Source organism: Musa acuminata, chromosome BXJ1-6 (assembly GCF_036884655.1).
Source record: "Musa acuminata AAA Group cultivar baxijiao chromosome BXJ1-6, Cavendish_Baxijiao_AAA, whole genome shotgun sequence".
In the NCBI taxonomy this organism is placed as follows: domain Eukaryota; kingdom Viridiplantae; phylum Streptophyta; class Magnoliopsida; order Zingiberales; family Musaceae; genus Musa; species Musa acuminata.
In genome coordinates this window covers 16,976,379-17,003,102 of record NC_088332.1, presented here as the reverse complement: position 1 = coordinate 17,003,102, position 26,724 = coordinate 16,976,379, and the positions used below count along the sequence as shown (strand labels likewise).

At 37.9% G+C, this 26,724-nt stretch overlaps 3 protein-coding genes across 18 annotated transcripts; all 3 read right to left on the bottom strand.

Moving 5' to 3' along the window:
* Positions 1-399: 399 nt before the first annotated feature.
* Positions 400-1,112, bottom strand: LOC103988555 (auxin-responsive protein SAUR71-like). The gene has a single exon (XM_009407119.3). It carries the CDS (start codon positions 977-979, stop codon positions 611-613), a length of 369 nt encoding a protein of 122 aa, XP_009405394.2. The 5' UTR covers positions 980-1,112; the 3' UTR covers positions 400-610.
* Positions 1,113-5,775: 4,663 nt separating this feature from the next.
* LOC103988554 (peroxisomal ATPase PEX6) lies at positions 5,776-14,050 on the bottom strand. The gene is made up of 17 exons (XM_009407118.3): positions 13,643-14,050; positions 12,497-13,138; positions 12,156-12,399; positions 11,914-12,055; positions 11,500-11,683; positions 11,164-11,352; positions 10,796-11,089; positions 10,610-10,681; positions 10,135-10,221; positions 9,929-10,051; positions 9,743-9,853; positions 9,608-9,646; positions 9,347-9,468; positions 9,123-9,267; positions 7,173-7,250; positions 6,942-7,071; positions 5,776-6,292 (listed from the first exon to the last, which is right to left on the bottom strand). The coding sequence occupies exons 1-16, from the start codon at positions 13,925-13,927 to the stop codon at positions 6,985-6,987; spliced, it is 2,844 nt and encodes a 947-aa protein (XP_009405393.2). The 5' UTR covers positions 13,928-14,050; the 3' UTR covers positions 5,776-6,292; positions 6,942-6,984.
* Positions 14,051-15,201: 1,151 nt separating this feature from the next.
* LOC135584559 (nucleolar complex-associated protein 3-like) lies at positions 15,202-26,384 on the bottom strand. 16 transcript variants are annotated; one of them, XM_065187848.1, is made up of 15 exons: positions 25,986-26,384; positions 25,799-25,893; positions 25,496-25,676; positions 25,143-25,315; positions 23,561-23,766; positions 21,610-21,818; positions 21,399-21,501; positions 20,306-20,469; positions 19,188-19,326; positions 18,741-18,911; positions 18,526-18,662; positions 18,124-18,444; positions 16,763-16,902; positions 16,148-16,245; positions 15,202-16,078 (listed from the first exon to the last, which is right to left on the bottom strand). In XM_065187848.1, the coding sequence occupies exons 3-15, from the start codon at positions 25,648-25,650 to the stop codon at positions 15,590-15,592; spliced, it is 2,505 nt and encodes an 834-aa protein (XP_065043920.1). In that variant the 5' UTR covers positions 25,651-25,676; positions 25,799-25,893; positions 25,986-26,384; the 3' UTR covers positions 15,202-15,589. The 16 variants fall into 16 exon arrangements, with proteins under 16 accessions (XP_065043920.1, XP_065043917.1, XP_065043921.1 ...); XM_065187845.1 differs by having other exon boundaries at positions 25,821-25,893; XM_065187849.1 differs by having other exon boundaries at positions 25,496-25,661; positions 25,821-25,893.
* Between the last annotated feature and the right edge of the window lie 340 nt (positions 26,385-26,724).

Genomic DNA, 26,724 nt, shown 5'->3' with positions numbered 1-26,724 from the left:
GAGGTAATATATTTAAACGAATGCATGATATGATCACATTGCTTGAATACATAGCATGTGGGTTAGGCTTCCATTGCTAGTATTGTTTACTTGACCATGATTATGGCCAAATTGTTTATTGTTCTTATAATTATTAAATTATCATAAGCACAAAAATGTACAAATGCAGCAATTGGCAACACTATGAGCTTGAACTTACCACATGAGATTTCTTTTCTCTTAAATAGATTGGAATGAGTTGTGCAAGGTGTGAACATTTGAACACATCTTATTGAGATCATGCTAAGGATAATGATTAGAAAGCATTCTCATTAGCACAATATATATATATATATATATATATATATATATATATATATATATATATATATATATATATATATATATATAAAGATCAAAATTACACGTCTTTCAAAGCACTCCATTTCCAGTCCGACGATTTCATCCCTACATTGAGCTGAATTCCTTCTTTTAGAAAAAAGGAAAAAAAAATAGGCCAAATAAATGTCAAATCCCGAACTGCCCTCCTCCCACCCTCTGGGGACACTCAGGCACTGAGAAGGGCAAAATGGGAAAAGAGGGTGTTAACAGACACGAACGGTCAAGTCGGTCAAGCGGCGAAGGACCAGCCCTCGTCCGGGAGCGAGCGGAATAGCTCCTCCAGGGCGGGATCGGCGGCGGCAGCGGAAGAGGAGGGGGAGGAGAGGAGAAGGAGGCGGCAGAAGAGTGGGACTGGGCAGGGGATCCTGAGGACGCCTTGCTGCTCGTAGCCGTACTCCTGGGCGGAGCGACGGAGCAGCTCGACGAGGGCCGGTCGGCCGAGGAGCTCCGCCCGGACCGCGAACCGCTCCATCTCTTCCCCGACGCACAGCGGCACGTGGCCCTCCGGCACCCGCCGTGGCCCCCCTTTCGCGGCTTGCAGCGGGCGGTCGTGCGACGAGTCCGCCACCCTTGACAGCCGCCGGATCAGCCGCTTCATTTCCCCTCCAATGATCGAGATCCACACAAACACGAAGCAGCGATCGAGATCGAAGAGCGTCAGGGTTCGAGGACCGCGACCGGAAGGAGCGAAGAGAGAACAAGGAACGTGGAGAGCGTGTTGCCGAATGAGGGGGGCTTGTCCTCGGTATTTATGACGCTTATCTCTCGGTCTTCCTCCATAAAATAGATGAAACCTTAATCGTACAACAAGGCGGTGTGTGACTTGGGAGGGACTACGGAGCGGTACGCATACTCCGGATATGGAGACATCCGCTGTTCCCATCTGAATAGCGAACAGCTTTCGCGATGGTGAAATCGAAACCCGACGCAGAACAGGGGTGGGGCGCCTACGTACGTGTCGTTCAACTGTTGGCCGTGGGACATGGCGTGGACTATCGGGATTACTCGGAAGGATGTTGAAGGCTCGGGCGCGAGATATCGCGGAGAGGGAGAGAAGATGGAGAGATGAAAGCGGTTCGTATCATTTCCGTAGTCCCCATCTGTACGGTGTCCGTGAAACGTTCCTCCGCTGACCTCAGCCTGCGGTCACTGGCAGTAGATCGGTGGGGCCCTCCCTCGCACGTTACGCTTCATTTGACCAAATTACCCTTCCCATTTTGTGATTCCGGAGGGTATGGCTTCGGTGTTGATGCATTACGTACACCGACTTGTTGGGAACCGATGCCATCCGGTGACGGTGCAACGTAGCGCACGAAAACTGCGACCTCCACCCCGCGGTCATGTGCTTCCGGAGCGAGTGGGGGCGTTTCACGAGAGCGGGACGCCCTCCTAACTGCTGGTTATTTCGGTCATTTACGTTTCCAGGGGAACGACGGCACGTGGCGCTGCCGGCACCCGAGGCGGGCCCCGCCCACGTCGCTTTCTCCTTTTTCGCCGGTGGCGTTACCCTCGTCCGTACCCGAAAGCACCGACCTGAGGACGTGGAATTCCATCGCCCCCGGCCCCCCACGCGTTTTTGCCGGGACCCACCTGTTGTCACCCGGATGGAGGGGGTGGGAGATCGAGCGCATCGTTTCTGCTGCTCCTGCGGGAACATTCTCATAAGAACAAAAAAAACCTGATCAGTCCTCCCTCGACCTACTACACATCAACCTCCACCAGTAGAAAACCGCCAGGTTGACGGAATCCCTATATTTAACTCACGCCGCAGGCTTAGAACCAAAACCGCGTGGCACATCTAATGCTGTAATTACTTCACCCCACCGGCCGCCCCGGTTCACCCATCTCACCCACCTGCCTTCGGCCGGGGGGAGAGGATGATCTGGAAGCGGGCCCCGTTGTCAACTCACTCACTCGCAAGGCAATAGGTGACGGCTCGTACGAATTCCTTACGCTTATTTAATGGTGCGCCTGGAGAACAGACCCGTGTGGGCCCCACACGACACCGACTGGGTTGTTCGAATGGGTCATTAGGGTCTCGGAGACGCACACCTAAGCGCCCAACCGCCACAACCTGTCAGCTTTATCCGGTCTCAAAGCCGGCGAAGCCCTCTCGTTTTGCCTCTCCCATCCATCCAACAGATCGGAAACGAGCTCATTAATAGCTCATAGAAACACCTGCTTAGCGCATGAGAGAGAATCCACAGCTGTCAAGTCAATGGTCAACACAATTGATCATTGGTCAAAGAAAAGCGTTAGTGTAGTCTTTAGCTCTGCTACTAATATACTCGTAGAACTAACTATCTACGATGAACTTGACATAGGAATATGGGACAAATTATTTGTTTTTACTTGAATAAAATCTGATGAGACAAGTTGTTACGTGGTAACGTGTAATTATGTTACCTAGATTAATCATGAAGAAGAAAAAAGAAGGAAAATAAATCATCTAGCTAGCTATAAGAAGGGAATAATACTATTAGACACTAAAAAGAAAGATTATCTAGTAACATACCTTCACCAAAAAAATTGGCAGTACAATTTATTTAATTAGCCTTGATATGATTGGTTATTTCTTTCTTATTATTATTTTTTCTTCTTGTAATTAGGGCATATATAAAGACTCTAAATATTAGATAATAGATTGATAAATTGAGTTATTTTTCAGTAATATATATGAGTGTTGTAAGGACATATTTGTATTTATGATGATATGATTTTATCATTAATGTACTAATATGGAAATGATAATCTGGCTAATATTTCATCATCACGTCGATGACATGCGATCGAAGTCTCGATTCGATGTGGCTGTCACGTGGTCGAACCTCCGGTGCCATGTGGATAAACAAGTGATCGACATGCGACTAGTAACTCAGTGATATATAAAGGATATATGATCAACACCTCGATATGATGATCGAGTCAAACCAATCATCATTACTGTAATTATATTTAAGCCCGAGAATAATACATAACTTTATTATAATTATCATCGAATGATCGGAGTAATAGCCTCTCAAACCCATTATCACTAATAAAAGGGTTTCCCTCATAGATAAATATTCTTTAAGAATTCTAAATATTTTGTTTCCCAAAGTAACTTTAGCATCCAAGAGATATTTAGCTCCTGACACAGTTTTACAGGTTCAATATTTTTAAAGTCAAACGAACCATATCTTAGTTAAAATTAGACTAAGATTAACTTAGAAAAGATCCTCAATTAGCTTTGAACTAACATCCAATTTAAATAATTAAAATTTGAATTAATACTTACAAAACATGGGGACATAAAAAGTTATTATATTGAGAGCGCTCTCTCTCTCTCTCTCTCTCTCTCTCTCTCTATATATATATATATATATATATATTGAATAAGAGCTAATATGGTTATTATCTCTTACTATTATTTTTCTTTATTTGCTCCTCTATCTTCCCAAAAATAAAAATAAAAATAACTACCTCAATTCCTCGTACTACGTCGAGGTCATCGCATAGAGTCCCAAGCATGGCATCATACCGATGCAGCCACTCAACGCATAGGAAGATGTGGTAAAGTCATACAGTGTGAGAGACTAACTGAGTCAAACCGTCTTTCCTAGAGAAGGAAACCGAGAAGGCCATGAAGAATGAATGGTCTGTGATCAACCTTTCATCTTCTGGGTTTGTGCATGAAGGTGACGGAGACGACCGGTGCAGGATGTGTAGTCATGGAGATCAAGACTGGGATTGGCTGATGTCATTCATGGCATGCATGTCTGCCTGTGAAAACTCCAAACATGGCGTCCATTGATGTTTCATTCAACGTGGACTTTCATTGGTTGGGGGAGGTGAGCAGGCTCAAGGCGATGGAGCAAAAAAAAGAAAAAAAAAGAGAAAAAGGTAAGATAATATTGTTAAGTGTACATATATTATTTTACTTATGAATTAATTATGATCCTATTTATAGAACCTAATGCTAATTATCTCATATCATCCATGATTGAATTAGATATAGAAACTATTCAATCGGAACTCAGTTGTCTTCTCTCCTTATGCTCTTTCTCTGTTAGTGTGCGGCAGCTTTTAGAACACTGCTTTAATGTTCACTTTGTTTCATTTGGAAAAATGACATGCATTTTGGGGGTTGCTTTTCCTCCGTCTAGTCTATTCTTATGGTCATTATTGCCATTGTTCTTTGGTGGAATGATGTGATGTCTCTCCTTCTACCATTTTTCAGAAAACTATACCTTTTGTGGAACAATATATATATATATATATATATATATATATATATATATATATATATATATATATATATATATATGTATATATATATGTATATATATATGTATATATATATGTATATATATATGTATATATATATATGTATATATATATGTATATATATATACATATATATATATACATATATATATACATATATATATATACATATATATATATATATATATATATATATATGTATGTATGTATATAGAGAGAGATGAATTATAACTTCCAAAATCTTTTTTATGTTGGAAATGGTAGGTTTAGTGGTATATTTAATCGATCAAAATCATTTTCAAATGAACGAAAAATTATAGTTTTTTTGCTCGGAGAGATATGAGATTTCGTCAGAATATATATATATATAATAATAATAATAATAATAATAATAATAATTATAATAATAATTATTATTATTAGCTTGTTGAGAAAAATAATCCAACAAGAAAATAATCAAACTTAAAAAATCTTTATTCTATATCAATCAGCAGTCAACTTCTTATCCGGCAATCCGCACAGCATGAACAAGGAAATATGAACCGCAGTAGAAAAGCTTGGGTTAGTAGTAATTGCGTAAGCTTTCTCTAATCTTCCTCTATAAAACCCGAGCTCGCTTTTATCGAGTTGTTGGGTGGGTGGGTGGGGAAGCAGGATTCATGCTCCTGAGCACCAAATGGGAGCTCAGCAGTTGGGCTATCGCCTGAGCACCAAATGGGAGCTCAGCAGGCGTTAAGGCTATCGCCACCAGGGAGTTGTGAGAGAGAATTCCATGCGACGTCGATCATTTTCGACGGATGGTTGGCGTGATCACTCACACCGGCCCGAGGTAGCTGCTTCTCACCCTGGGATACCTTGACTCCTCTCTTCTTCTGGGAATATCAATATAAATATTATATATATATATATATATATATATATATATATATATATGTAATATATCTAAATAACATTCTTAGATCTAAATAAATAATAGTAGATTCATATATCCCTTATGTAACATTCTTAACGAAACGTAAACCATCAACTATATATAGCCTCTCAACCTATTTATAGAATGTCTTTTACTACTTCAATCTCAAACAAGTATACATTCACCAACCTCATTATTAACCAAGGACAAGCTCATAAGCGTAATCAAATCATCGACACCAAATTTTCTGATCATGGAATACTTTACAGTAGCACAAGTGACACAACAATAATCTTGGGACGAATCCATTTATGGCCATGATCTGCAAGCACTATGCTTCTCTTCCACCATGGCAGACAGTATGGAGACTTGTAAATGAAGAGTACAAACCACCATTTGTGGTTTAACTCAATGAACGCAATGTACACTTACGAGTCGGTCACAATGTACAGATTAGGACAGAGACTTGACACAGCAGGTTGCTGCAACTTTCCTGCTCATCCATGGTACAACAGTTAACAGTAACCTCGAAGCTGGTTCATAGAACGGCACCAAATGGCAGAACATACACATTAAAACAAGACATTGTTGGTTTGATAATACGTTATGGTGGTTTAAGAATCAATGTCATCCGGTGTTTGGTTGACGGTGAATAGCAATGTAGCTCGAAGCTCCATGGCATATGCTTGACCTTGCACAAATGAGGTATTTATGCCCGCTTGTAAAGTGAATCTGAAGGAATCAACGATAATTCAACAAAATAAAAAGATAAGATATCGGGAAAATGAAAACAACACATCGACAGTTGATACAGCATGGCATAAGATGACCAACAGAAAAGGCTTCGAGTACGAGTGGTCATTTCATCTTATCAGACAAGTCCTTTTAGGCTCTGTATGTACCTCAAAAGGTAAATAAGACACACTAGAAGGTTAGCCTATGTTTGTTATAGATTAAACATTCATCAGTAAGGTAAACTGGTAAAGGGTGTTTCTGAATTGTAATTATTCAAACAAGAGAAGCTCACAATTGAAACTTGAAAAAATATTATTCACCTGCCGGAACGAAGAATTTATATGCAACAAAGTAAGAAACGCTAGCATAATTACAGTTTGATGCATTCCTGGATCAAATTTCCTTGTGGATATGCTGTGCTCCTATGTTGTCCAGAAATCATGGTAGCATGTTTGTTGGTCATTTTTCTTCAATCAGTGAAGTGAAAGGAGAGGATGAGAAAATGTTGCTTGAATTACGAGGGGGGGCATATTACAATGAAACAACCACACACATCATTGATCAAAATATAAGCATTTTTGTAATAATTTAGCAGTTCATAACATGTAACAAAATTTCAGCTCCAGAGAAAGAAAGAAGGACAAACCGTTTGGGTGATCAACATGCAGTCAGTAGCGATTGGCACTGCTTCAGCTTGGACCTTCGAACTGCTCTCTTAGGCGTTCATATTTCTTCAGTTCATCCATTGATAGTGAGGGAGCTAAGTCTCCCAGTACCTGAGAAGCAGTAGCGATACCACAACTTAAGAAGTAAATTATTCTGGACTTGTGTCCAAACAACTATATTTTAAGAAGTAGCAATAAGATGGAAGACAAACCTTCATGAAATCATTGATTTCCACAATGACTGAATCTGCTTTATCATCAATAGTTGGATTTGAGCCATCGCTTGATGTCTGTAGCAAAAGAAAATTGTCTTGTAAGCTAAAAAAATCATCGACGAGTGAAATACACAACGAAAAACCATAGTAGTTCAACTATCTGATATCAAAACTAGATTATGAGGAAATGCTCATTACAACACTAAATGTTCATCACAAACTGAAGATTAAACTGACTGATGATTTAAGCACAGGCAAAAAGATCCAACTGGAAAGTGAAATCGTTTGCAAACTTCCAAGTGAAGCAAACTGAGGGTAACCAATATGTCTTGCTCATATTTGTGACCCAAAGAGAAAATTCGAACCAGAACAATGAGTGTTCTTGAACATGTCTATCAATTGAAAACCATATTGTCATAGACAGTTACTAAGTCTACACAGTTTCTTCTTAACTTGAAGGCTTTAAGATATCAGTAAAGGCAGAACAATAGGAACTTACATATTGATGCGGTCAATACTCACGAGAATAACATTCTAAGAGTAAATGATGCTTGAGAAGGGTTAACTCGTTCATTAGAGCCAGGCATCCCCTCTCAATATCAGCAAACCATGAGTGTGTTCTCCTATCCATTCTGATCAGGCTTAACTAAAAATGGATTCTGAAACAAAAGCCTGAACTCCTAGTTCCATACAGAGATGAATGACGATTCAATTTTTGCAGTGACTTCATAACGGGCAGGTACACTTGCACATGTGAGTCACCAAGGAGAACTTCAAGTGGTAATGGTTGGGGATGATAAAAGGGTAACATGAAGAACAGAGTTGATTTGAAGCAGACAGAGAGACAAAAGAGAATGGCATAAGAATATATTACTTTAAGCCACACGTGAATCTGGATCAGATAAAAGACCAGCCAAGATTCAACTTGTGCTCAATTTCACAACTACATTTCATAAACCTTTTCCACATCCACCTAGCAGGTAGGCCTAGTCTTGCTACTGACGGTAGTTTGATCTTTTCTTTTTGACAACAATTGTAGCTTGACATCAACATTGAATACAGACAATATTACTGGGTTTTGTTGATCTAATAAATTTTTACGAATAAAAAATTGATATTGATAGGTTGTGTTTATCATAAGCTTCCTACCACACTGAGTATTGATCAAGTGGAGTGTACAGAATCCAAACTGCCAAAACTAAGGAAGACCCAGGCACAAATTTAGTCATGATATACATTGGCCAGAAAACTTGGTCCTGTATATCAGAAACATGTCACTAGAACAGAAAGTCAACTACAATTAGCATTGTAAGACACCACCCTACTCAAAGGTTACACAGTCCACATGTCCAATCAACCATCTACGTGAATTGCTCCACTATGAATAGCAGTTGTCATATGTTTGATTACAAACAGGACATCATATCTCTCTTTATCATCATTAGTAGCACTAAGGTTGTGTTTGGTTGTTTGTGCTTCTTTTTACCTGCAGATAGAGATGTATTGTATTCATGTGCAATTTTATGGGTCAAAGCCCAACTATATCAAGCCAGCTCACAAAACCATGATCGGTCTAATTATCTGCAAGAGATTCCGGAGACTTCAGCTGCAGGTTGTGATGAAAAACGTAGGCACAGCCGGCTCTTGCTACACATTCAAGTGTGTTTTAAAGGTTGCCTGTAATCAGGCACCTGCAGTCCTGATTGTGAACAACCAAACATGCCCCAAGTACCTCACAGACTTATTCCTGTTAAGATAGTTGACAAATACTAACAGAAACCACATTTCTTCCTCTGTTAGGATGCACAAATACGTGCATTAGGTATAAGATTCTCAATGGCAGAACTCAGAGGGAGCTCTCTAGTAACATTTGGTAGATAGAAACTAGAAGACTGAGCAGGTTTTGCTAGCATAGAGAAAATTTAATTCACGAAGTTGGTAACTCACCTTACGCTTTGCAGCATGAAACCAAGCATCTGCGCATAATGCATACATGTCTGCACCAGTAAAATTTGGAGGGCATTTCCTAGCAACTGAGAATAAAGAAACATTCTTGTCCAGCTTAAATTTTCTTGTAAGTGCTTTCAAAACCCTGCAAAAGGGATGATATGTCATATGGCATTAATGAACTACAAAGTTGATAACAATAAGTTAAGCAGAAAAGAACTAGCCTCTCTCTGTAAGATGCATCAGTGTTGACTCCAACATACAGAAGCTTGTCAAATCGGCCAGGACGCAGAAGTGCTGGGTCAATAAGATCAGGTCTGTTACTTGCCCCTATAATAAATAAATCCTACAGTAGATAAATCAACCAAAGAAAGTTAGTGCAAGTGGGAAACAAATTCTCACAAGAAAAAAAGAATTGCTACTTGATAAATTTGCATTAGAGAAATCATATATGGAACATTTGTAATGAAATCCATGATAAGAACCTGACTGGAATCATTTAGGCCATCAATTTCTGCTAGCATCTACAAGATGAAAGAGAACAGTTATGAAATGATTGACAAATATGATACCCTAAGTGAAAAAGAGAGAACAATTGTGAGCAACAAAACTATGATTACCTGTGAGACCACTCTATCCATGACACCACCTGAATCTCCAGAAGCTCCCCGAGCAGGAGCAAGGGAATCAAGCTCATCAAAGAAAATGACACAGGGCCGTGCAGCTCTGGCCTGCAGAAGAAATCAAGATGAATTTTATCTAATTCTTACACATTATGACTTCCTTGGTTGTAGCAAAAAAGATACCTTCTGAAAGATATCCCTGACATTCTTTTCTGATTCTCCTATGTACATGTTGATCAATTCTGGCCCCTTCACACTCAAAAAATTTAGTGAGCACTCCGTCGCAACAGCTTTTGCCAACAGTGTCTGGAAATTATAAGTGATTAAATACTAAGAAACAACTTCTGTTCAGAATCACAGATGGTACACACTAAAAGAAATACACCAACCTTCCCTGTTCCTGGAGGCCCATAAAGAAGAACACCTGAACGTTTGCGCAATCCAGATGAAAATAAATCCTTATGCAGAAGAGGTAACTGCAAGCATCATAGAATTTACATGTCTTAGAAATAAAGACATTTAAGACCAAACTTTCCTAATAAACCAAGTTGGTCATGATTGCTCTCTAGTTCCTAATGCAAGGATTCAGAAAAACAGCCCAAAGCAAGGATTCAGAAAAACCTCACTACCAAGCTCCAAAAACATGCTAAGCAAAACAACAATAATGATAGGTAGAAGGCACAGTTCTCAAAGTTGCACCTATAAGACAAAACAATTCTCAACCACAATAAGAATTTCATCATAGATATGAAGGAAACAGTTTCTCAATGCTTCAAGTTTCAAGCACACATAGAAGAAATACAAGAAAACAACAAGGAAACAAAGCCTAAACTCTGTACTGTCAGGTCTCATGTATATATGCACCTGTACTGTATCAAGAATTGATTTCTTCACTTCTTCAAGTCCACCAACGTCTTCCCATTTTACATTGGGCACCTAAAACAAAAGCATTTTCAGAATATTGTATGAATACTGATTCAAGAATTAACACAGCCAGATATCTCCCAACAACCAAAATCAAGCTTTGTTGGCTTGAGTTGATTGACTCACTTTTGGTGCACCCAATGCTGAAGCATTCCTTTTCTTCGATCTTTCCAATGCTTTTGAAAAGTCTTCCTTCTCTATGTGCTTATTTGCATAGTCATGTGAGTTATCTTCATCTTGAATAGATTCAAGATCTGTAGCAGTAATCTCACTGAAATCTCCATTTTCAGATTTGCCACCATCAGTGAGAGTTCTTTGTACAAAATTGGCACCAGCATCTGCAACTAAAGCATGTATATCCCTAGGCATAAAACCCGATGTCTGAGAAACTATATCTTTTAGAAACTCATCGCCAATTGTCTGCAAGCAAGACAACTCTTTTCAACATCTAGATTATTGGCACATTAGAAAAGATTCAAAAGAAAATCAAAAACCTTATCAAGTGTCCTGATGGATCCCCTGAGTGACCGAGACAGCATAGAGATCCTTTGTGCCTCGTTCAAAGGACTCATGCTTATTTCATGGCTGAAACAACGTCTGATTTGTGGTTGCAGGCCATCAGAACTGCCAGCAGCCGCAACTAGGAACACCCTGCTGTTTGGTTTTTCAGCTTCAACGAGAAACTGAATAGCAAAAAATGCCAGAATTAGTCCCTGATTTTGACCTAATACCAATGTGCTAACATGAAAAACATGCATCCAGAACCGATCAAAGAAGCAATTCAAATTTCCAACTAGAAATGCATGAACAATGATACACAAACAACTTACAGAAGCATCATTTGCCATTTTCCCTGGATAAGAATTCTCATTTTCAGAAAGTGGCTCTGTGAACTCCCTAATGACTGATGCAATTTCAGATGTAATGCCAACTTGATCAGGTCGTGAACCTTCATTGGAAGATAAATTGGTGAACACGTCAAAATGGCGAAGCAGAAGTAGACATGGTGAATATCTGTGAAGAATTCAGATTCATGAGATCATTCCTAAAAATGAAAAATGAAATCCCATACAACAAAATGAAAGGAAAATATCACTATCTTTGTTGTTATTTTTTTTAAGAGAAAAAAAATAAACAAGAATCAAGCAAGCAATACAACTGGTAAACACAACACTAGAAATAAAAGAAATTCATAGATTTGAAGGCGATCTTTGAAATATAGAAGGCATTAACTTGACATATACCTAGATGCCGATTTGAAGGCATTTGTAAGTGCAGCAGATGCTTTCTTATCTGAGGATTCGGTAAGGTCATAACAACTATATTCAACAACATGGAGGCCTAGACATCGGGCAACATATCTAACAGCAGTTCGCTTTCCGCACCCTGTACGAAGCATGTGTCATATGAACCTATAAATGCAGGTGGTGCACATCAAGAAGTAAAATCTGAAACCAGAAAATTGAGGATTGAGCTTGAAAATCACCTGGATTACCAGACAGGAAGACAGAAACCCTGAATCTTGACAATAAGGCCGAAGGACATATAGCAGGTGCAAGAATGGATGTCAATTTCTTCACTGTTTCAACATGCAAAGGCATGAAGTCATTGGAAGAGCCAATAAATCTATCTGGAGGAATAGAAGAAGCTGCACTTCCTCCAAGAACTAGTGCTGTTTGATTGCAGTTGACACAAAGAATGGGCTCATCTGATGGCTCCATGGACATAACCTGGAAAAAATGTTTTCCGCCATAATTACTACTATTTCAAATGTAACACAAGCTACCTTCTAATATAAAGAAAGAAAGCACAGTGACACAGGATTACCTTGAAATATACTATGTTACTGGACAACCCTTTTGGGCTCTTCTGGTTACAAAAAACACACATTTCCGAACTGCAATTCCAATCTACACGAATATAGAAAACATCTCCCCTTGCCAGGAACTTATCAACTTTAAAGTATTCATTTAAAGCTAAATCAATCATATCTTGACGATCACCTTCCTCAGTTGCTGATTTTCCTCTAAGAGATCCAAGTAAACCACATTCAGGGATCTTCACGAAGGAAATTCTTAGGTGAGTGGCATATTTAGGCAAGTCAGCCCATGGGATAAGGTCAATGAATAGTGGGTGGTAATTCGTCTCCTTCTCTTCTCCATGCTCTTCCACTTCAAACAATGATGTCAAAGATTCTTGGCCACTACGAACAAGAACCTTAAGACAAGATATATGCAATCCAAGGTTAAATGCTAATAAGGGAGTAACATAGGCCACTTCCTGATCTGAGGGACAATAAGCCTCTGATGGGTATGTAAAAGAAGGTAACAATTTCATTACACGTTGAGAACTCGAAACAGAAGTAGCTTGTTGTGTACATCCTCTATATTTCTCTCCAGCAAGTGGATGATGAAGAACTTTAGCTTTGGCGATCCTTCCTACATTAGTCTCAGAGTTCTTTAGAAGAATCTGATATCACAATACATCAGAAAAGCTTAAGAATAGCATCTCAAATTGCATAAATAAAAAAAACAACATCAACATTTCTTCCTGCGTTTTTTTTAAATAAATATAAAAAGGACATCAACACCACTGGAGCTTTTAATTTGACATAAGACACCAACCAAACAGTAGAGCAACAAAACAAAGAACTACAACCAATACAAGTATCAGAACAAATCGTGCAACTTGGAATACAACCAAGCACAACTAAGAATTTAGCCAGATTATAATTACGAATCGATTCTCAGGTCCCTGACTAGAATATCTCAACTACAAATCCAAGGCCAGTTGCACACACCAAAGTATACATTCAGAACCAAGCAAGCAGTGATCACGACTCACACGGAAATCAACAACAAAATGTTCAAGTTAATAGAACAGAAAAAGATCCCTACTTTCCTACTAACAAATAATCACTCAAAAGTCACGTTCTACAACATCAAATTCGTTTTCTCTTTGTTCTTTCCTTACCAGTGATCCACTCGCTATGGCCAGTTTCTTCAGCACAGATGCAGAAAGCCCCACCACGAAGAAATTCTCCTTCAGCTCATCGCTTCCAACTCCACCACTGTCAGAAAATCGAAGAATCCCAACGGGCAATCGCAGCTCCGGCCGGCGCCGGTCTGCAGCGCCACGGGCTTCCCCCTCGGCACCAACAGCCCCATCGCCAACGCCCTGGGATCCGGCGGAACCAAGAACAGAATCGAGGAGGGCTCGAGTGGAAGAGAGGACCAGCGGCTTTCGCCTATCTGCCATCCCCGACTGGACCGAACGCCAGCAAAACCTCCCTGCGGATTGGAATCGCAAGATCAAGGAATACGAACGCTACGAAGTGGGTCGGTAATGAGTACGACGCCTTCAACGGCGTGAGCAGGTCAGGGGTACCAAATTGGTCTTGACGAGTGCTACGACTACAAGGGGCCCATATGAGGCCCACAACGAGTCCGTCACCGAAGTTCACACGTATTCTTCTGTAGGCCCATGGACTTCTAACGTGTCAAAGTTTTGCCAGTCATCAATATATATATATATATATATATATATATATATATATATATATATATATATATATATATATATATAAAACTCGATTTGGGTCGGGTCTGGTCCGCGTCAGTCAACATATCCAATTCGAGTCCGATGTGGTCCAGGCCTGACCCGAGCTCAAATCGAGCCAGGGTCTGTTCAGATCGGACCCAATAGTGGCCCTTCATCCGAAGACTCTTCGTTTTGACATGATAGAAGATTGAGTTTACAATTAATCTAATTTATTATACGAAGACATGAAATTAGTTAATATAAAAATATTAAACAATTTAATTAAATCAATACAAAAGAATAATCTAGAATGATATATAGAAGGCATGAATTTCGTTAAGTTTGATTCAAATATCAAAATAATTAAAATAACATTGCCGATTCCGAAATATATATCATGCATCATGATTTTAGAAATCTAACATCAATTAATATTTGAACTTTATAGAAATTTTAAACAACTAAATCAAATATTTTTAACTTAAATTAGAAGAACAATGAACCATATGTTGTTCTCCTAATGCCAGGACACCACCGTCCTCCCTCGTGATCTTTCTTATTGTTGGACCTTTACATCCCCTACAAAACCTTGTATATATGACCATGCATTCTTCAACATGATGTGATCACAGACGGATATATTGATCACTAATCCAAGTTATTTAAGATGATATCCCAGATGAATCTACTTTCATCTCATCAATGTACCACAGAGCATCTATTTACCTATACAGGACAGATTCATATTATCTGACCACTATAAAGAATTAGAGTTCCACCAGCACATAATAGAAAACACTAAAGTCTGTAAAAGGATATAAAGACAGTAGATCAACGGCAAGCTTGAAGTACCTTAACAAGTCTTTCAACCTCCACTTTGACCTGATGGTGCGAACTCTTTTCTCAAATTAGCTGGGACAAATGAGCCAATACATGGGCTAACAGCTTAACATTGTCATTATTACTGCAGAATACTAGCTTTCACACACACACACACACAACCATTTATATATAAAAACGTTTTCAAGGAATCAAGCTATCAAATTTAGAATATATATGTTGGGCCCTATGAATCCTCACTCCCCACAATGAAACATCATACAACATAATATCATGCTAAACAGAAAATGATACACCTGTGGTCATGAGAAATATGAAGAAATTTTGATACGGCAGAGAATTGCCTGCATTACTTGTAACCAAACAGAAGAAACTCATATTACTGCTCTGCTCGAGAAATCATATGGATATGCACAGTTTAGCTCCTCAAGAAAAAAAGGATTGAAGACTGGCATAGTGGCTGAGAATTGTGCCAGTAAAACATTCGTTTTGCACAGTAAAACAATTGCAGATGATCTCTGACATCAAATCTTCTGGTGGTTACCTTTCTTTTTTATGTTTTTTCTGTCTCTTGTAATCTTCATATAAGCTTATGGATGACATCGTGTGATTTAATTCTCGCCTCAACCTCTCATTCTCCATAATACCTTTGTTCAAAATGAAATGATCTTTGAACTTCCTTGTCAAGACACCCTCATCTATCATGTTCTCATACTTCCTTATTTGATCAGGATCCATAACCACAAAGTCCTTTTCTATTTCTCTTGTCCTTTTGCGTCTCAGAGAGGCAGCTTTGCTAGCAGGTTTGAAGAGCTCCCGCTCAGTAGATAAGTCTGCAAATGCTTGTAGAGGGGAGGCAGTGGAAAATAGAACTTGAGAGTGTGCTGGGTTCATGCTTGTCATGCTTGAAATACTCGCAGCCATCGACGAGATAGATGGATTATAATGCTTCACCAGAAGGCTAAGCTCCCAGAGGACAGAAGCAAGGGCACCACTTATATTTGGATCCGTAGCATCAGGTCGGTACTTCTGAAAATAGCAGCTTTGTAAGAACGATGACAAGGTGAAACACAATTTAAGGTAGGACAGAATCCTTACTGCAACTAAACCGGCCAGCGAACCACCACCAGCATCATTCTCCAACAGATTTCGGCACTTGCTATTTTTTTGCAAAAGATGTTTCACTGTAACCAAGGCTGCAAAACAAAATAGAAGATTTTAAAAATAATTTATGCATGCCGACTAACCAACTTCTTGGTTTATTCACATACAAAAAAAACGTTCTTTATTTCTGCAAATGGCCTGAAGGCATTTAATTGTTTGATATGAAATAAAAAAAATACTATAGGAATACAAGTTTTATAAAGTTTGTTGAACATAAATGGTCAGCTAATACTCAATTGCAAAATCCATTTCCAGCAAAACCCAAGATAGGCATTTACTGTTATGGTATTAAGACAACAAACGTGATACCCTAAGAAAGCAACACATTCATACAGTAAACTCATGTTAAGCATACAAAAAGAGTGATGGGAGAAGGGTTAAAATCAAAATATGTAGAGATCTAAATATTATGTCCCAGAAACATCATTATTTTTTTCTTACAAAGAAAGAAGCAGCATCAAAGTGATTATAATGTAATATAATGCGTGAAAATGATAAAACCGCAACCCGAGCATATAATCTAAGTTAGAAGTCAAGAAAGATTAGTACCTGCCATAGCCTCTGCAGATCCAAAAGACAGAGAAAATGTTGCCAGGCGTTTTATGAAGGCTGCAGCTCTCTGCATGTCATGTTGTTTCCCCTCCCAAAGCATCGTCTTTAGAGCTTTAGCTAACACTTCACCACAGTCTCTGCTTCAGGGGAACCAAACCATATAAATAGTATAATTCAATCATAATGCAATAATAGCATCACATCTCATAAATCTGACACAAAGTTTTGCTATCTCATAGACATTAGTCAACTCTAGATTTATGTCCAAGCAATTATAAGTTCTGGCAACTTGAGGGAGAGAACAGATAAGCTAAATGAAATTTGCATGTTTACCTAGGGATTGCATATGCAGAAATATAGGGTTTGAAGAATCAACACACTCCTCCAATTCATTCCATGATTGAACATTCCAAATCTTTTGAACTTGCAACTCTCTGTTTTAGAAAATATTGTGCAGACGCAATGAAAACTTACAAGGACCTAGAACAATCAATAATTACAAATGGCTTGCTTATGTTAGACAGTATCAAGAAGCCAAATCTACCTGTTATTGTGCTGGGTTGGGTTGGATCATTTGCGACTTGGGTGAGGTTACACTATACCTAAACCTGACCCATGTATAGCCAAAGCCAAAATTACCTGAAACAAACCAACTTGGCAAAATTGCTAGATATAACATCAGATTTTCTTAGCATCAACTTTATACTTGTATTATCATGCTTTAGTTAAATGGAAACCAAGTAATCCAACCCAGAATGAACTGAACCAACCCACAACTCATCAACAATCTGATCCAAGTCAGGGTTAGTCAATACCGAAGTTGGGTTGGGTAGAGCCAAAAGAAAACCCAACCGGAGTTGGTTTTAGTTGAGAGATTTGGAAGTGTTGGATTCCCTTTAGTTTAAGCTTCAACTAACCAACCTGCCAAAAGTGCAACCTTAAATCTAAGTGGGAACAGAAAACTTAACTCGTGCTGATGATTATGAAAAAAAAAGTTATTGGTGTTTAGTAAAGCTACAAAGAAGAATGGTCTATCCTAATAGCAGTTATATCCAAGCATGGTAAAGACAAAATCCTTCCACAACACAAAAATGCTGTTTGTTAATATGCAGATTTTATTGTATAGCACATTGGATCCAGATCTATTTGGCGGCTTCTAACTTTTAGCTCCATGTAGTATCATTAACCACACATCTTATAATATAGCTACTAAAGTAGATACGCAATCAACCTATCAACTATCAAGCCATTTAAAAAGTAAAGAGAGCGGAAGCAAATACACAGAAATATATAAGGTACTTATGTGTCAACAATTTCTATTGAAATCAGTGCATAATTAGCAAACGTTGACGACTGACCTATCAGGTCTATACTCCAAAAGAAGGTTATACAGCTGGACATAAAAATCTTGCAGATCCACGTTCAGTGCATCAAGATTATTCCTCATCACCATAAAAGCTACCATGCAGCACTGCAGACGTTCTGAAACAGACAAGTGATTCTGCATTGAACCATCATTGTGGTCACTGTATCCAGCAAGTTTTTTCAGGCATTCCAAAAGATCACCCATAAAATCCAAATCAATCAAATGTGAAAATTTTCCCAAGCCATTCAAGCATGAAGCAAGTAATGGATATGATCCAGATCCACAAGATAAGGAAACAGCATTTACTTTTGACCTGCAAGCAAGGGGCAAAGTATATAAGCATGCAACAGTTTGTTTACTAGTAAAGAGAAAATTATACCAGCAAAAGATTCACCTTGAAGCAGAAGGATCCATGCTATGCTTCAAAATGCGAAAATATGTTTCAAATACAGCAGTAAGTGTTTCAGACTGCATCAATTTTCTATCTTTTGAGTCTGGAGCAAATGAAACAGCCTTTAGATCTGCACTAACCTATAGCAGATAATAAGAACAATTAGAATCCATCAAAATCATACATTCAATTGTAGAAAGTTGCTAATCGTAAAATACCTCTTCTCTTGTTTTCTTCATCAACTCCTGTTTATTCTTCTTTCTATCACTGCCTTGCACTTCTTTTGAACCATCTTGGTTTTTCCATTTCCCTCTTTTCTTGGGTTTGACTGGCTCCTTCAAAACGTCTGATTTTCCAATATCTTCATCAAATGTCAAGGATAAAAAGACCTGGCAAAACATATGATTCAAATATGAATTTAGTACATTAAAAAAACCAAACATTTTTCCTAAATCTATGAAATTATATAAAACAAAATTCCCCCATCATAGACCAGAAAACAAACTTAGAGAAGAAATCCTCCATCACAAACTAGCAAACATATTTAATCAATGAATATTTTGAACAAATGCAAACGAGTAGTGCCATGTAAACTACAAATTGGCTCAATACAAAGACATTAAAAAAAAAAGCTCCTTTTACTTCAAGATCAAGGATAAGCATACATCTATACTGTCAGGATGGAGCTGGCAGTCATGAAACTTGACATGATCAGCAATCAACCGCACTGCTTCTAAGGTTGCTTCACCCCCATGCTTTCCTTCATTTGAGAAGATTGACCTTGTAGCTTCACAACAGAGCTTTCTGTCACATGATAGAAAACAGAAAGAAATCACACTCTATTTATACTGGAGAACTTAGGGTCAAAAATAACTTTGAAATTGTTCTATATCAAAGTGCCACACAATGAATTAAAAATCCAATTGGCTCATGTTTAAGAACATTATGACATTTAAATGAGAATAAGTTCCTCTATATCATTGTCAACAAGGAGTGACTCACAGCAGCACAACAGAGTTGGATGAATGAAGATATATGAGAAAAACATTTCCAAATATTGTGGACAGAACACAATCATAGTTAAAATTTATAATAACTCATTAGACAATATTTCTGCAAAAACGGCTGATGTCTAAGTAGCTAAAAGAAGGAAAAGAAATTACCTAAGCCAAAATATTATGTCGGTATAGAAAATTGCTTAAGCTTGGAATCATCCAAGAGGTGGAAATTAAAATCTAAAGCAGATAGCAAACTACACATACTTGTACATGTAATCTGCAGTCAGAAACTAATAGAGGTTTTTTCATGCGCATATAACAACCATTTTTCTACCTGTCAAGAGAATCAGTACAAACATGTTCAAACTAAGAAATTAATTGAAAAGAACATTATTTGATTCAAAACCTTCAACTTCACTAATAGTTTTAGATGTAACTATCCAGATAATTTGGAGTTCGACTTGTGGTAAGAAAAATGACTTGTATTTGGACGATGATTCATGAGGTTGATAAACATAATGACTTCTAATTCAGATTAATGTTAAATGATTAATCATAATGACCATACACACATTTGCAGTTAAACATTTATTTGTAGTACTTTAACATAATGGTTAATATTTATCAATTTACTTTCACTAGCTCAATACTATGAAATTCAAAAAGTTATTACATTTTATGATGCATCCCCACAAGGTCTTTCTTATCTGAAATCAGTGCTGTCAAAATAAGTTTGCTGTGATGCAACCAGTACAGAAAGAAACACTGTAGAATCAAAATTAGACCTTATTGTATCATCTGAAGAGCTTATATTCTTGACAACACTGGCTAAAATGCTTTCACGGAAGTTGAAGTGTGGCACAGCATCTAGTAAACTGCACAAACAGCGAACAGCAACCTGACGGATAGAGGGCTGCTTCTCCAAGGTTACCAGCTTCATGAGGTATGCCTATTAGATCAACATTTAAAGAATGTCAAGTTAAAAAAACCAACCACAAAAGAACTTAATGCCTTGTAACAGTATTTGGAGATAAAACTGCATTCATAAATCGAAGTATTTAACATCCTATGCACCAGAAAGAGAATAAAAAATATACATTGACCTCTTTCCTTGACTTTTATATAATTCCGAAGTTAAAGATCAAAAATAATAAATAACAAATTACTAGCAATACAACAACAAAAACTCCTTCGTAAAATCCCAACTAATTTATTATCAATAATCATTAAAATGAATGCTTTGAGTTTTTCTTCAGCATAAGATCAGTGACAAGCTCTAATTTTAGTATATATATTACTAGATGAAAAATATGCTGACCTGCCAACCCAACCCCACCTTATCAGACCCACCAATACATGGTCGGTACTAATCAAGAGATCTTGGCCTGTTCATGAGTTGCTTTCAGTTCAGGCTACTATTCACTTTACTCTAAAGCGAGATGGTTTAATTCAAAAATCATGTGATGTCCCTTATATCCGTTCTTATGAGATAAACCATTGCCTCCCATAACATGTTTCTGATCAAAATACTCCAGAGAGATTCTTTGTCTTAAAGCAAGAGGTTATATATGTCAGGGGTCTATATATTCAAAGCACCAAAAATCACAAAAGACATGCTGCAAAAAGCTCTGGTAGCAATGCTAGATATAAATAGAGACAGGTTCAAATGATTAGTTAAGACAAAAGAGATACAAAGTCAGAGGCATAGACAGAGAGAGAACCCCTTTATGAGCATAAACTCTAAATTCATAGAGTCAGTGCCAGTAGGAAAATTTTCAGAAAGCAGTGACAGAAATATATGACATGATCTTTGTGCCACTTCAGATGATTAGTTGGATAGAAACAGCAATGAAATCACAGGCAAAGATTAAAAAAAACCTTGTATGAGCGCAGAAGTGTAGATTCATAGAACCGCTGCTGGCGTACTGTTTTAGAAACTGTCATCTCCATCTCCTTTTCAGTTGGTAACCGGATACGATAGCTGTAAAAGATAGATACAGAAATTTTGAATCCAGTAAATCAAATGAAAACTAGTTAACAAATGATAAAATATGCAGAAAGAGAAACAATGAAATTTAGCATCAATCACCCAGGAATTATGTCTTTAAAAACAGCCAACAAAGACATCAGACCAAGTTTAACTATATTTTGGTCTTCATCATCACAAATCTGCAACAATTCTTTCAGGGCCTTGATATTTTCTTCAGGATTTTCCAGCAACTGCAACCCAATTTCTGCCAATCTAATCTTCTTTTTCCTGAACAACTCTTCAGCAGAAAGGTCTTCCTCTACCTTTGCCTGGAAATCACATCCACAGTCAAAAAGAAGTAACTTAATCCACTCCCAGAAAAGAGAAAAAAGAATAGATAATTGAAGCATGAAAAAAAGATAGCCTGTAGTCATAATTTGTGAAGTAGGGGGTTATTTTTAACAGCAGAAACACTATCATGAGTTTGGTCTCGCTATGTGTAGGATGTTCTTCTCAGGTTGATATGTGTAACCAGAGAGAATTTGAAGAGCCAAAAATGTGGAGGAGAATGTTAACCAGATTCCTAAGTTTGAGACAGTTAAAATTTGCTCAATTAGATAAAATCTGCATTGTAATAATTAACATCCAGAGACAATCAAGTTTAGGGCATAACATATTTAAGCAGCAGCAATAACAAAGCTGTAAAGTCCCACATAGACAGACATAAAAAATAAACAAGCATAGGACAGAGAGAGTAAGAGCAGCAATACTCCCAAGGGTAGGTAGTTTACATTATTGATAAGGTACAACTTCCAAAGTTCCTTATCACAAACTCTAACCATATTTTTTTATACATCTCCTCTTTTGCCGAAACTTGAATGTGAATCAACAGCCTTTCCCTACAAGAGCCTCTTTCAACTTCTGAGACATGAAAATACATTATAGTTTGAACTCACACTCATCCAAGACATTGTCAGATGCCTTTGTTTTACAACTCCATTAAGGAAGCTGGCAGCTTCAAGATAGCAGCAACTGGATTTTGCCATTAGGAACCTATAAAGAGATTCTTGGTTTTCTAAATCTTTTGATCAAACTTTCCCTTTTTGTTAAGATTAAAAAAAAAGTCTGTAACTAGCTTAATGTTAATTACGTAAAGGACTAAAGTTAGCAATGATTTAAGATTATGACAAAACGATAGCCTATTTTGATTATTTAAAGAACAGTAGGGTGGACTCTTGCCAACTTTGAACTTATGTTTCTTTTTTTTTTTTAGCATCAGGCCATGGCACATTCATGCCCCATGCAGCAGCAGTCATATGTTGCAAAGGGCTAACTTTGAACTTTTTTGTTTGTATCATGCACATGGCACATTCAAACCCCAGGCAGGGCATATGTCATAGAGGGCATGAGGAAGCCTGTATGAACATAAGGGGATCAAATCAACAACAGCTCAAAAGGCCTCGAGTGCCAAGATAAGGACATTGGCCGAACTCTTACCATAGATGCAGCTTTCACACTGGTCGGGCATCAATTCTTATACTATCACAAGGGTTCTCTGACCATTTGGGAGAGAAGAATAGACAAGTGAAGCAAAAGAAAAAGGGGAAAAGAAAGGCAGAAACATTTTTAACATAAAATATTCTCTAGAAGTTTTATGCTGTAGCAACATTATATGATAATTTTTCCTACTATTTGAGTTATTCTTATGTATCGGTAACCAATCTTCAACTCAAGAAAATCTATTTATACAATATTAAGTTGCTAACAGTCCTAGAGGACCAAACATCAGAACTGAAACTTAATACCCAATCACAACCATTTTGTAGCTTAGCTTACTATGACCCATTGTGTGTCATCGTTTATGATACAACTTAAGAATGTTATTAACTTCATGAAAAAGAATCACATCCATTTTATGCCTGTACAGAGACTAAATTGTCATATAACAAGGTTAATCAATTCAAAATAAGAAGCATAAGCATTTTCTCTCCATTATTCTGATGAGCACAAAAAATGATGATATTAAAAGGTTGACGTTAATGTATGGTCAAACAAATTTTGAGCAAAATACCAAGACTTCGGAGTGCAGCTTTTCTTCACCACCGTCTCCTTTCTCTTCCACCTTTGCAAGCTTCTTAGCCTCTTTTCTGCTCTTTTTTTGCTTTAGCCTTTTCTCTGGTTTAGTAAGCTTCATCATACCTGCAATTTTTTCATCATCTTCTATGCCCATTGCAGATTCCTTTCCATCGGTTCCATCACCAGATTTTGATCTATCAGCTGCAATTTTAATAAAACTTTAGATAACAGTGATCTGCTCAGATCTTTAGTAACATCAAATGCAGTTTCAAGCAAAATCACCAATAACCAGATTAGAAGAAATTTGAAATATCTGATAGATCATTAACTGCAAGCCAAACTTAATGATTAAACAATAATGCTATGTATGCCTCTCAAAACTTCTCAATGTTATTCTTCATCCAAGAAAATATACATGATAAAGATAAAATTCCTCTATTAGCTCCCCCTGTGGAAGAGATGTGTAAATTTTAAGAAAGATTCACCTTGCAGAGTCTTAAGCAAAAACTCTACGTCAAGGTAATAAATGCAATTTGAGACACCTACAAGCTTCCAGATCATATTTAAATTACAATAACAACTTGGACTCACATTGACTTGGACCAGCAGAAGGCCCAACAAAATGGATTGATTCAGTTATACTGGAGTGGAAGCTATCGCTTCGGTTCACGTGATTAAGCCAAACTAGATCAGGTATTAAAATTTAATTTTCCAGTCAAGAGTCAATAGCTGATTCCAAATAGACACATGCCAGATGGAACAAGTTTGGCTAGGATTGGTAGATCCTAACTAGAATTGTAATACGTCAGCTACTATTCGAACCACAATCAGTCTCAAGCCAACCACAAGGACACTAGAAAAAGAACATATATTAAACTTTCCAAATCTATGATAAGCAAGATGCATAAAAAAGAATTAATTACATTAAAGCAGAGCAATTTATGCAATATGGTATGCAACTATTTTCATCCTACAAGACCTCCACTAACATTCACAAATGAATTTAGAAGTTAATTACTCATGAAAAGAAAAATGGTACGTTTCCAGAAGAAAGTAACCACGATCAAGTATCATAACAAAAACATGGTCACGGTACACCGTGAAGCTACAACAAACAACGATCTCTGATTTGGCTTCTTATTTCCATAATTCTTTGACTTGTCCATAAGCAGTACTCTTGGAATTTCAAGAATAACACACTGAGATCAAGTCCCAGAAGCGCAAACATCAATTGTGTACATGATACCCAATCAAACAGCTTCAACCAATTCAGCTACACTACTCAGCTACTTTTCTCCAGAGGCCACAGTGAAGCCACTACAGAGATCATTTAGATAATACTTTTAGTTTATTTTTTTTCTCCAGTTCTAAAGATACAATATTCAGGGCATTTTAAAATATAACAAAATTAAAATCATATAATGCATATAACTCTCTCCAACCATAAGATAAATAGATTTACTAAAATGTGGAGCATCTCACTAAACTTGAATCTATAAGACAGTGAAACTAGGCTAAGTACTGTGCTCCACAGAAAGTTGAAAACCACAGTCAATTCATCCAGGTTCGGTGGTTACCGGTTCTGTATTCCAACTTCCCATCCAGTGTCTTTACTGGAAGAGCATCAACAGGATCAACTTGAAGCTTATCTTCTTCCTCCTTCAGTCTTAAAAGAGAAGGTTTTCGGTTCCGCTTCTCATATAAAGCTTCCAGTTCATCATCCTCATGATTAGCAACTCGCTTGACATGCCTGCAACACAAATTCTGGTAACCAATGTAATTTGGACAAAACCATCACACTCCAAAGCTACTATTCTTAAACCCTAATATCCAAAAATCATTCTATTGCCAACAAAAATCAAACTTGCATCAAGAGATGACTGACAACAAAGGAAAAAAAAAAGGATTAAAGAGCCAAGAAATGCCCAACCTGTCTATAGATTTCGTGTCAAGCTTGGTGAGGAATCCAACATATTCACGGTTTCGGCCAACGAATTCCAAATCCTCATCAGAAACCTCAATCTCATCATCGGCGACCTCTGGGGGGAGGTTGGGAGGGAGGATGACCTTATTTTTCTTCCCCATCAATCTCCGACCTAAAAGAAGCAAAACTGATGCAAAAAGATACGAAACCAGTCAAATCTGTCGTCGCTGCAAAAGGAAGGAGAGTTTGCGGAGAAAGAAAGACTCATCAAGCCTAAGGCACGAAAACATACAGAAGACAAAGTTATACCATGAAAGTAAAATAAACATACAGAAAAAGGTTTCAAGAAACACCGGCCGACTCGCCACTCAACTTGTCGTCGCAGCAAAAGGAAGGAGAGTCTGCTGAGAAAGAAAGACTCATCAAGCCCAATGCATGAAAACGTAAATAAACCATTTTAAATCCAATAAATTAAACATGAAACACAGGCTGCAACCTAAATTTATTGGCAGATATCAAATCTCCCTACGTGAACAAGTTGACTTAAGGCAAACTTTCAATCACAATATGGCAGAGGATGATCGATCCAAAAAAAGGGGCCGGCTGTGGCTTAAGAAGTGGTTCGGAGAAGGGGTCGGCTGCGCGGCTGTAACTTAAAGGGAAAGAGAAGAAAGGGGAGAACCGTTGGGCATGAAGGCGCAGAAAGGGGAGAAGCGGGGAGAAGAGCGCACGCGGCTAGCTGACGACAACGGGCTCTCGACGGAGTTAAGAGGCAGCAGACATCGGCCACGCCGCGAGGTGGCGACTGCCGGACGTCGACGGCGGGTAAAAGCAGCCAAGAGCGGCGGCAGGACGTCACTAGGGTTTAGCCTTCAGAGTTGCGCGGTGGGAAAATGCGGCTCGATACGGCGGCAACAGCATATATTTATTATATTAAAAATATTAAGTCATGTGTAATATTATTAAAACGATTATAATTTTTTTCTTTTAATTTTATAGTATAAAAATTAAATCTCCTTAACAAAAAGTTTAAATATATTTTTATATTAAAAAATTATTTTTATTTTTCAATATTATTGGTTTGATGATGATCTAATTGAAATTGTTATTATTTACAAAATTAATAGATTTCGAATATATAATCTTTTATGAGTGAGTTTACAATGTCAATGATTAAATGATCTAATTAATTATGAACCATCGACGACCCTGTTTTCTGGACTTCGTTGTGCATT

Excerpts from the sequence above, each read along its gene's own strand:
- LOC103988554 (XM_009407118.3), bottom strand. The coding sequence starts at position 13,927 with ATGGCAGATAGGCGAAAGCCGCTGGTCCTCTCTTCCACTCGAGCCCTC. Across the intron at positions 11,090-11,163 it reads CCATCAGGACACTTGATAAG|ACAATTGGCGATGAGTTTCT; the intron begins GTTTTTGATTTT and ends TCTTGCTTGCAG. Across the intron at positions 9,268-9,346 it reads GATGCATCTTACAGAGAGAG|GGTTTTGAAAGCACTTACAA; the intron begins GCTAGTTCTTTT and ends TCCCTTTTGCAG.
- LOC135584559 (XM_065187848.1), bottom strand. The coding sequence starts at position 25,650 with ATGGGGAAGAAAAATAAGGTCATCCTCCCTCCCAACCTCCCCCCAGAG. Across the intron at positions 21,819-23,560 it reads AGCTGCACTCCGAAGTCTTG|GCAAAGGTAGAGGAAGACCT; the intron begins GTATTTTGCTCA and ends TGTGATTTCCAG. Across the intron at positions 18,663-18,740 it reads TGAAGAAAACAAGAGAAGAG|GTTAGTGCAGATCTAAAGGC; the intron begins GTATTTTACGAT and ends TATCTGCTATAG.
- LOC103988555 (XM_009407119.3), bottom strand. The coding sequence starts at position 979 with ATGAAGCGGCTGATCCGGCGGCTGTCAAGGGTGGCGGACTCGTCGCAC.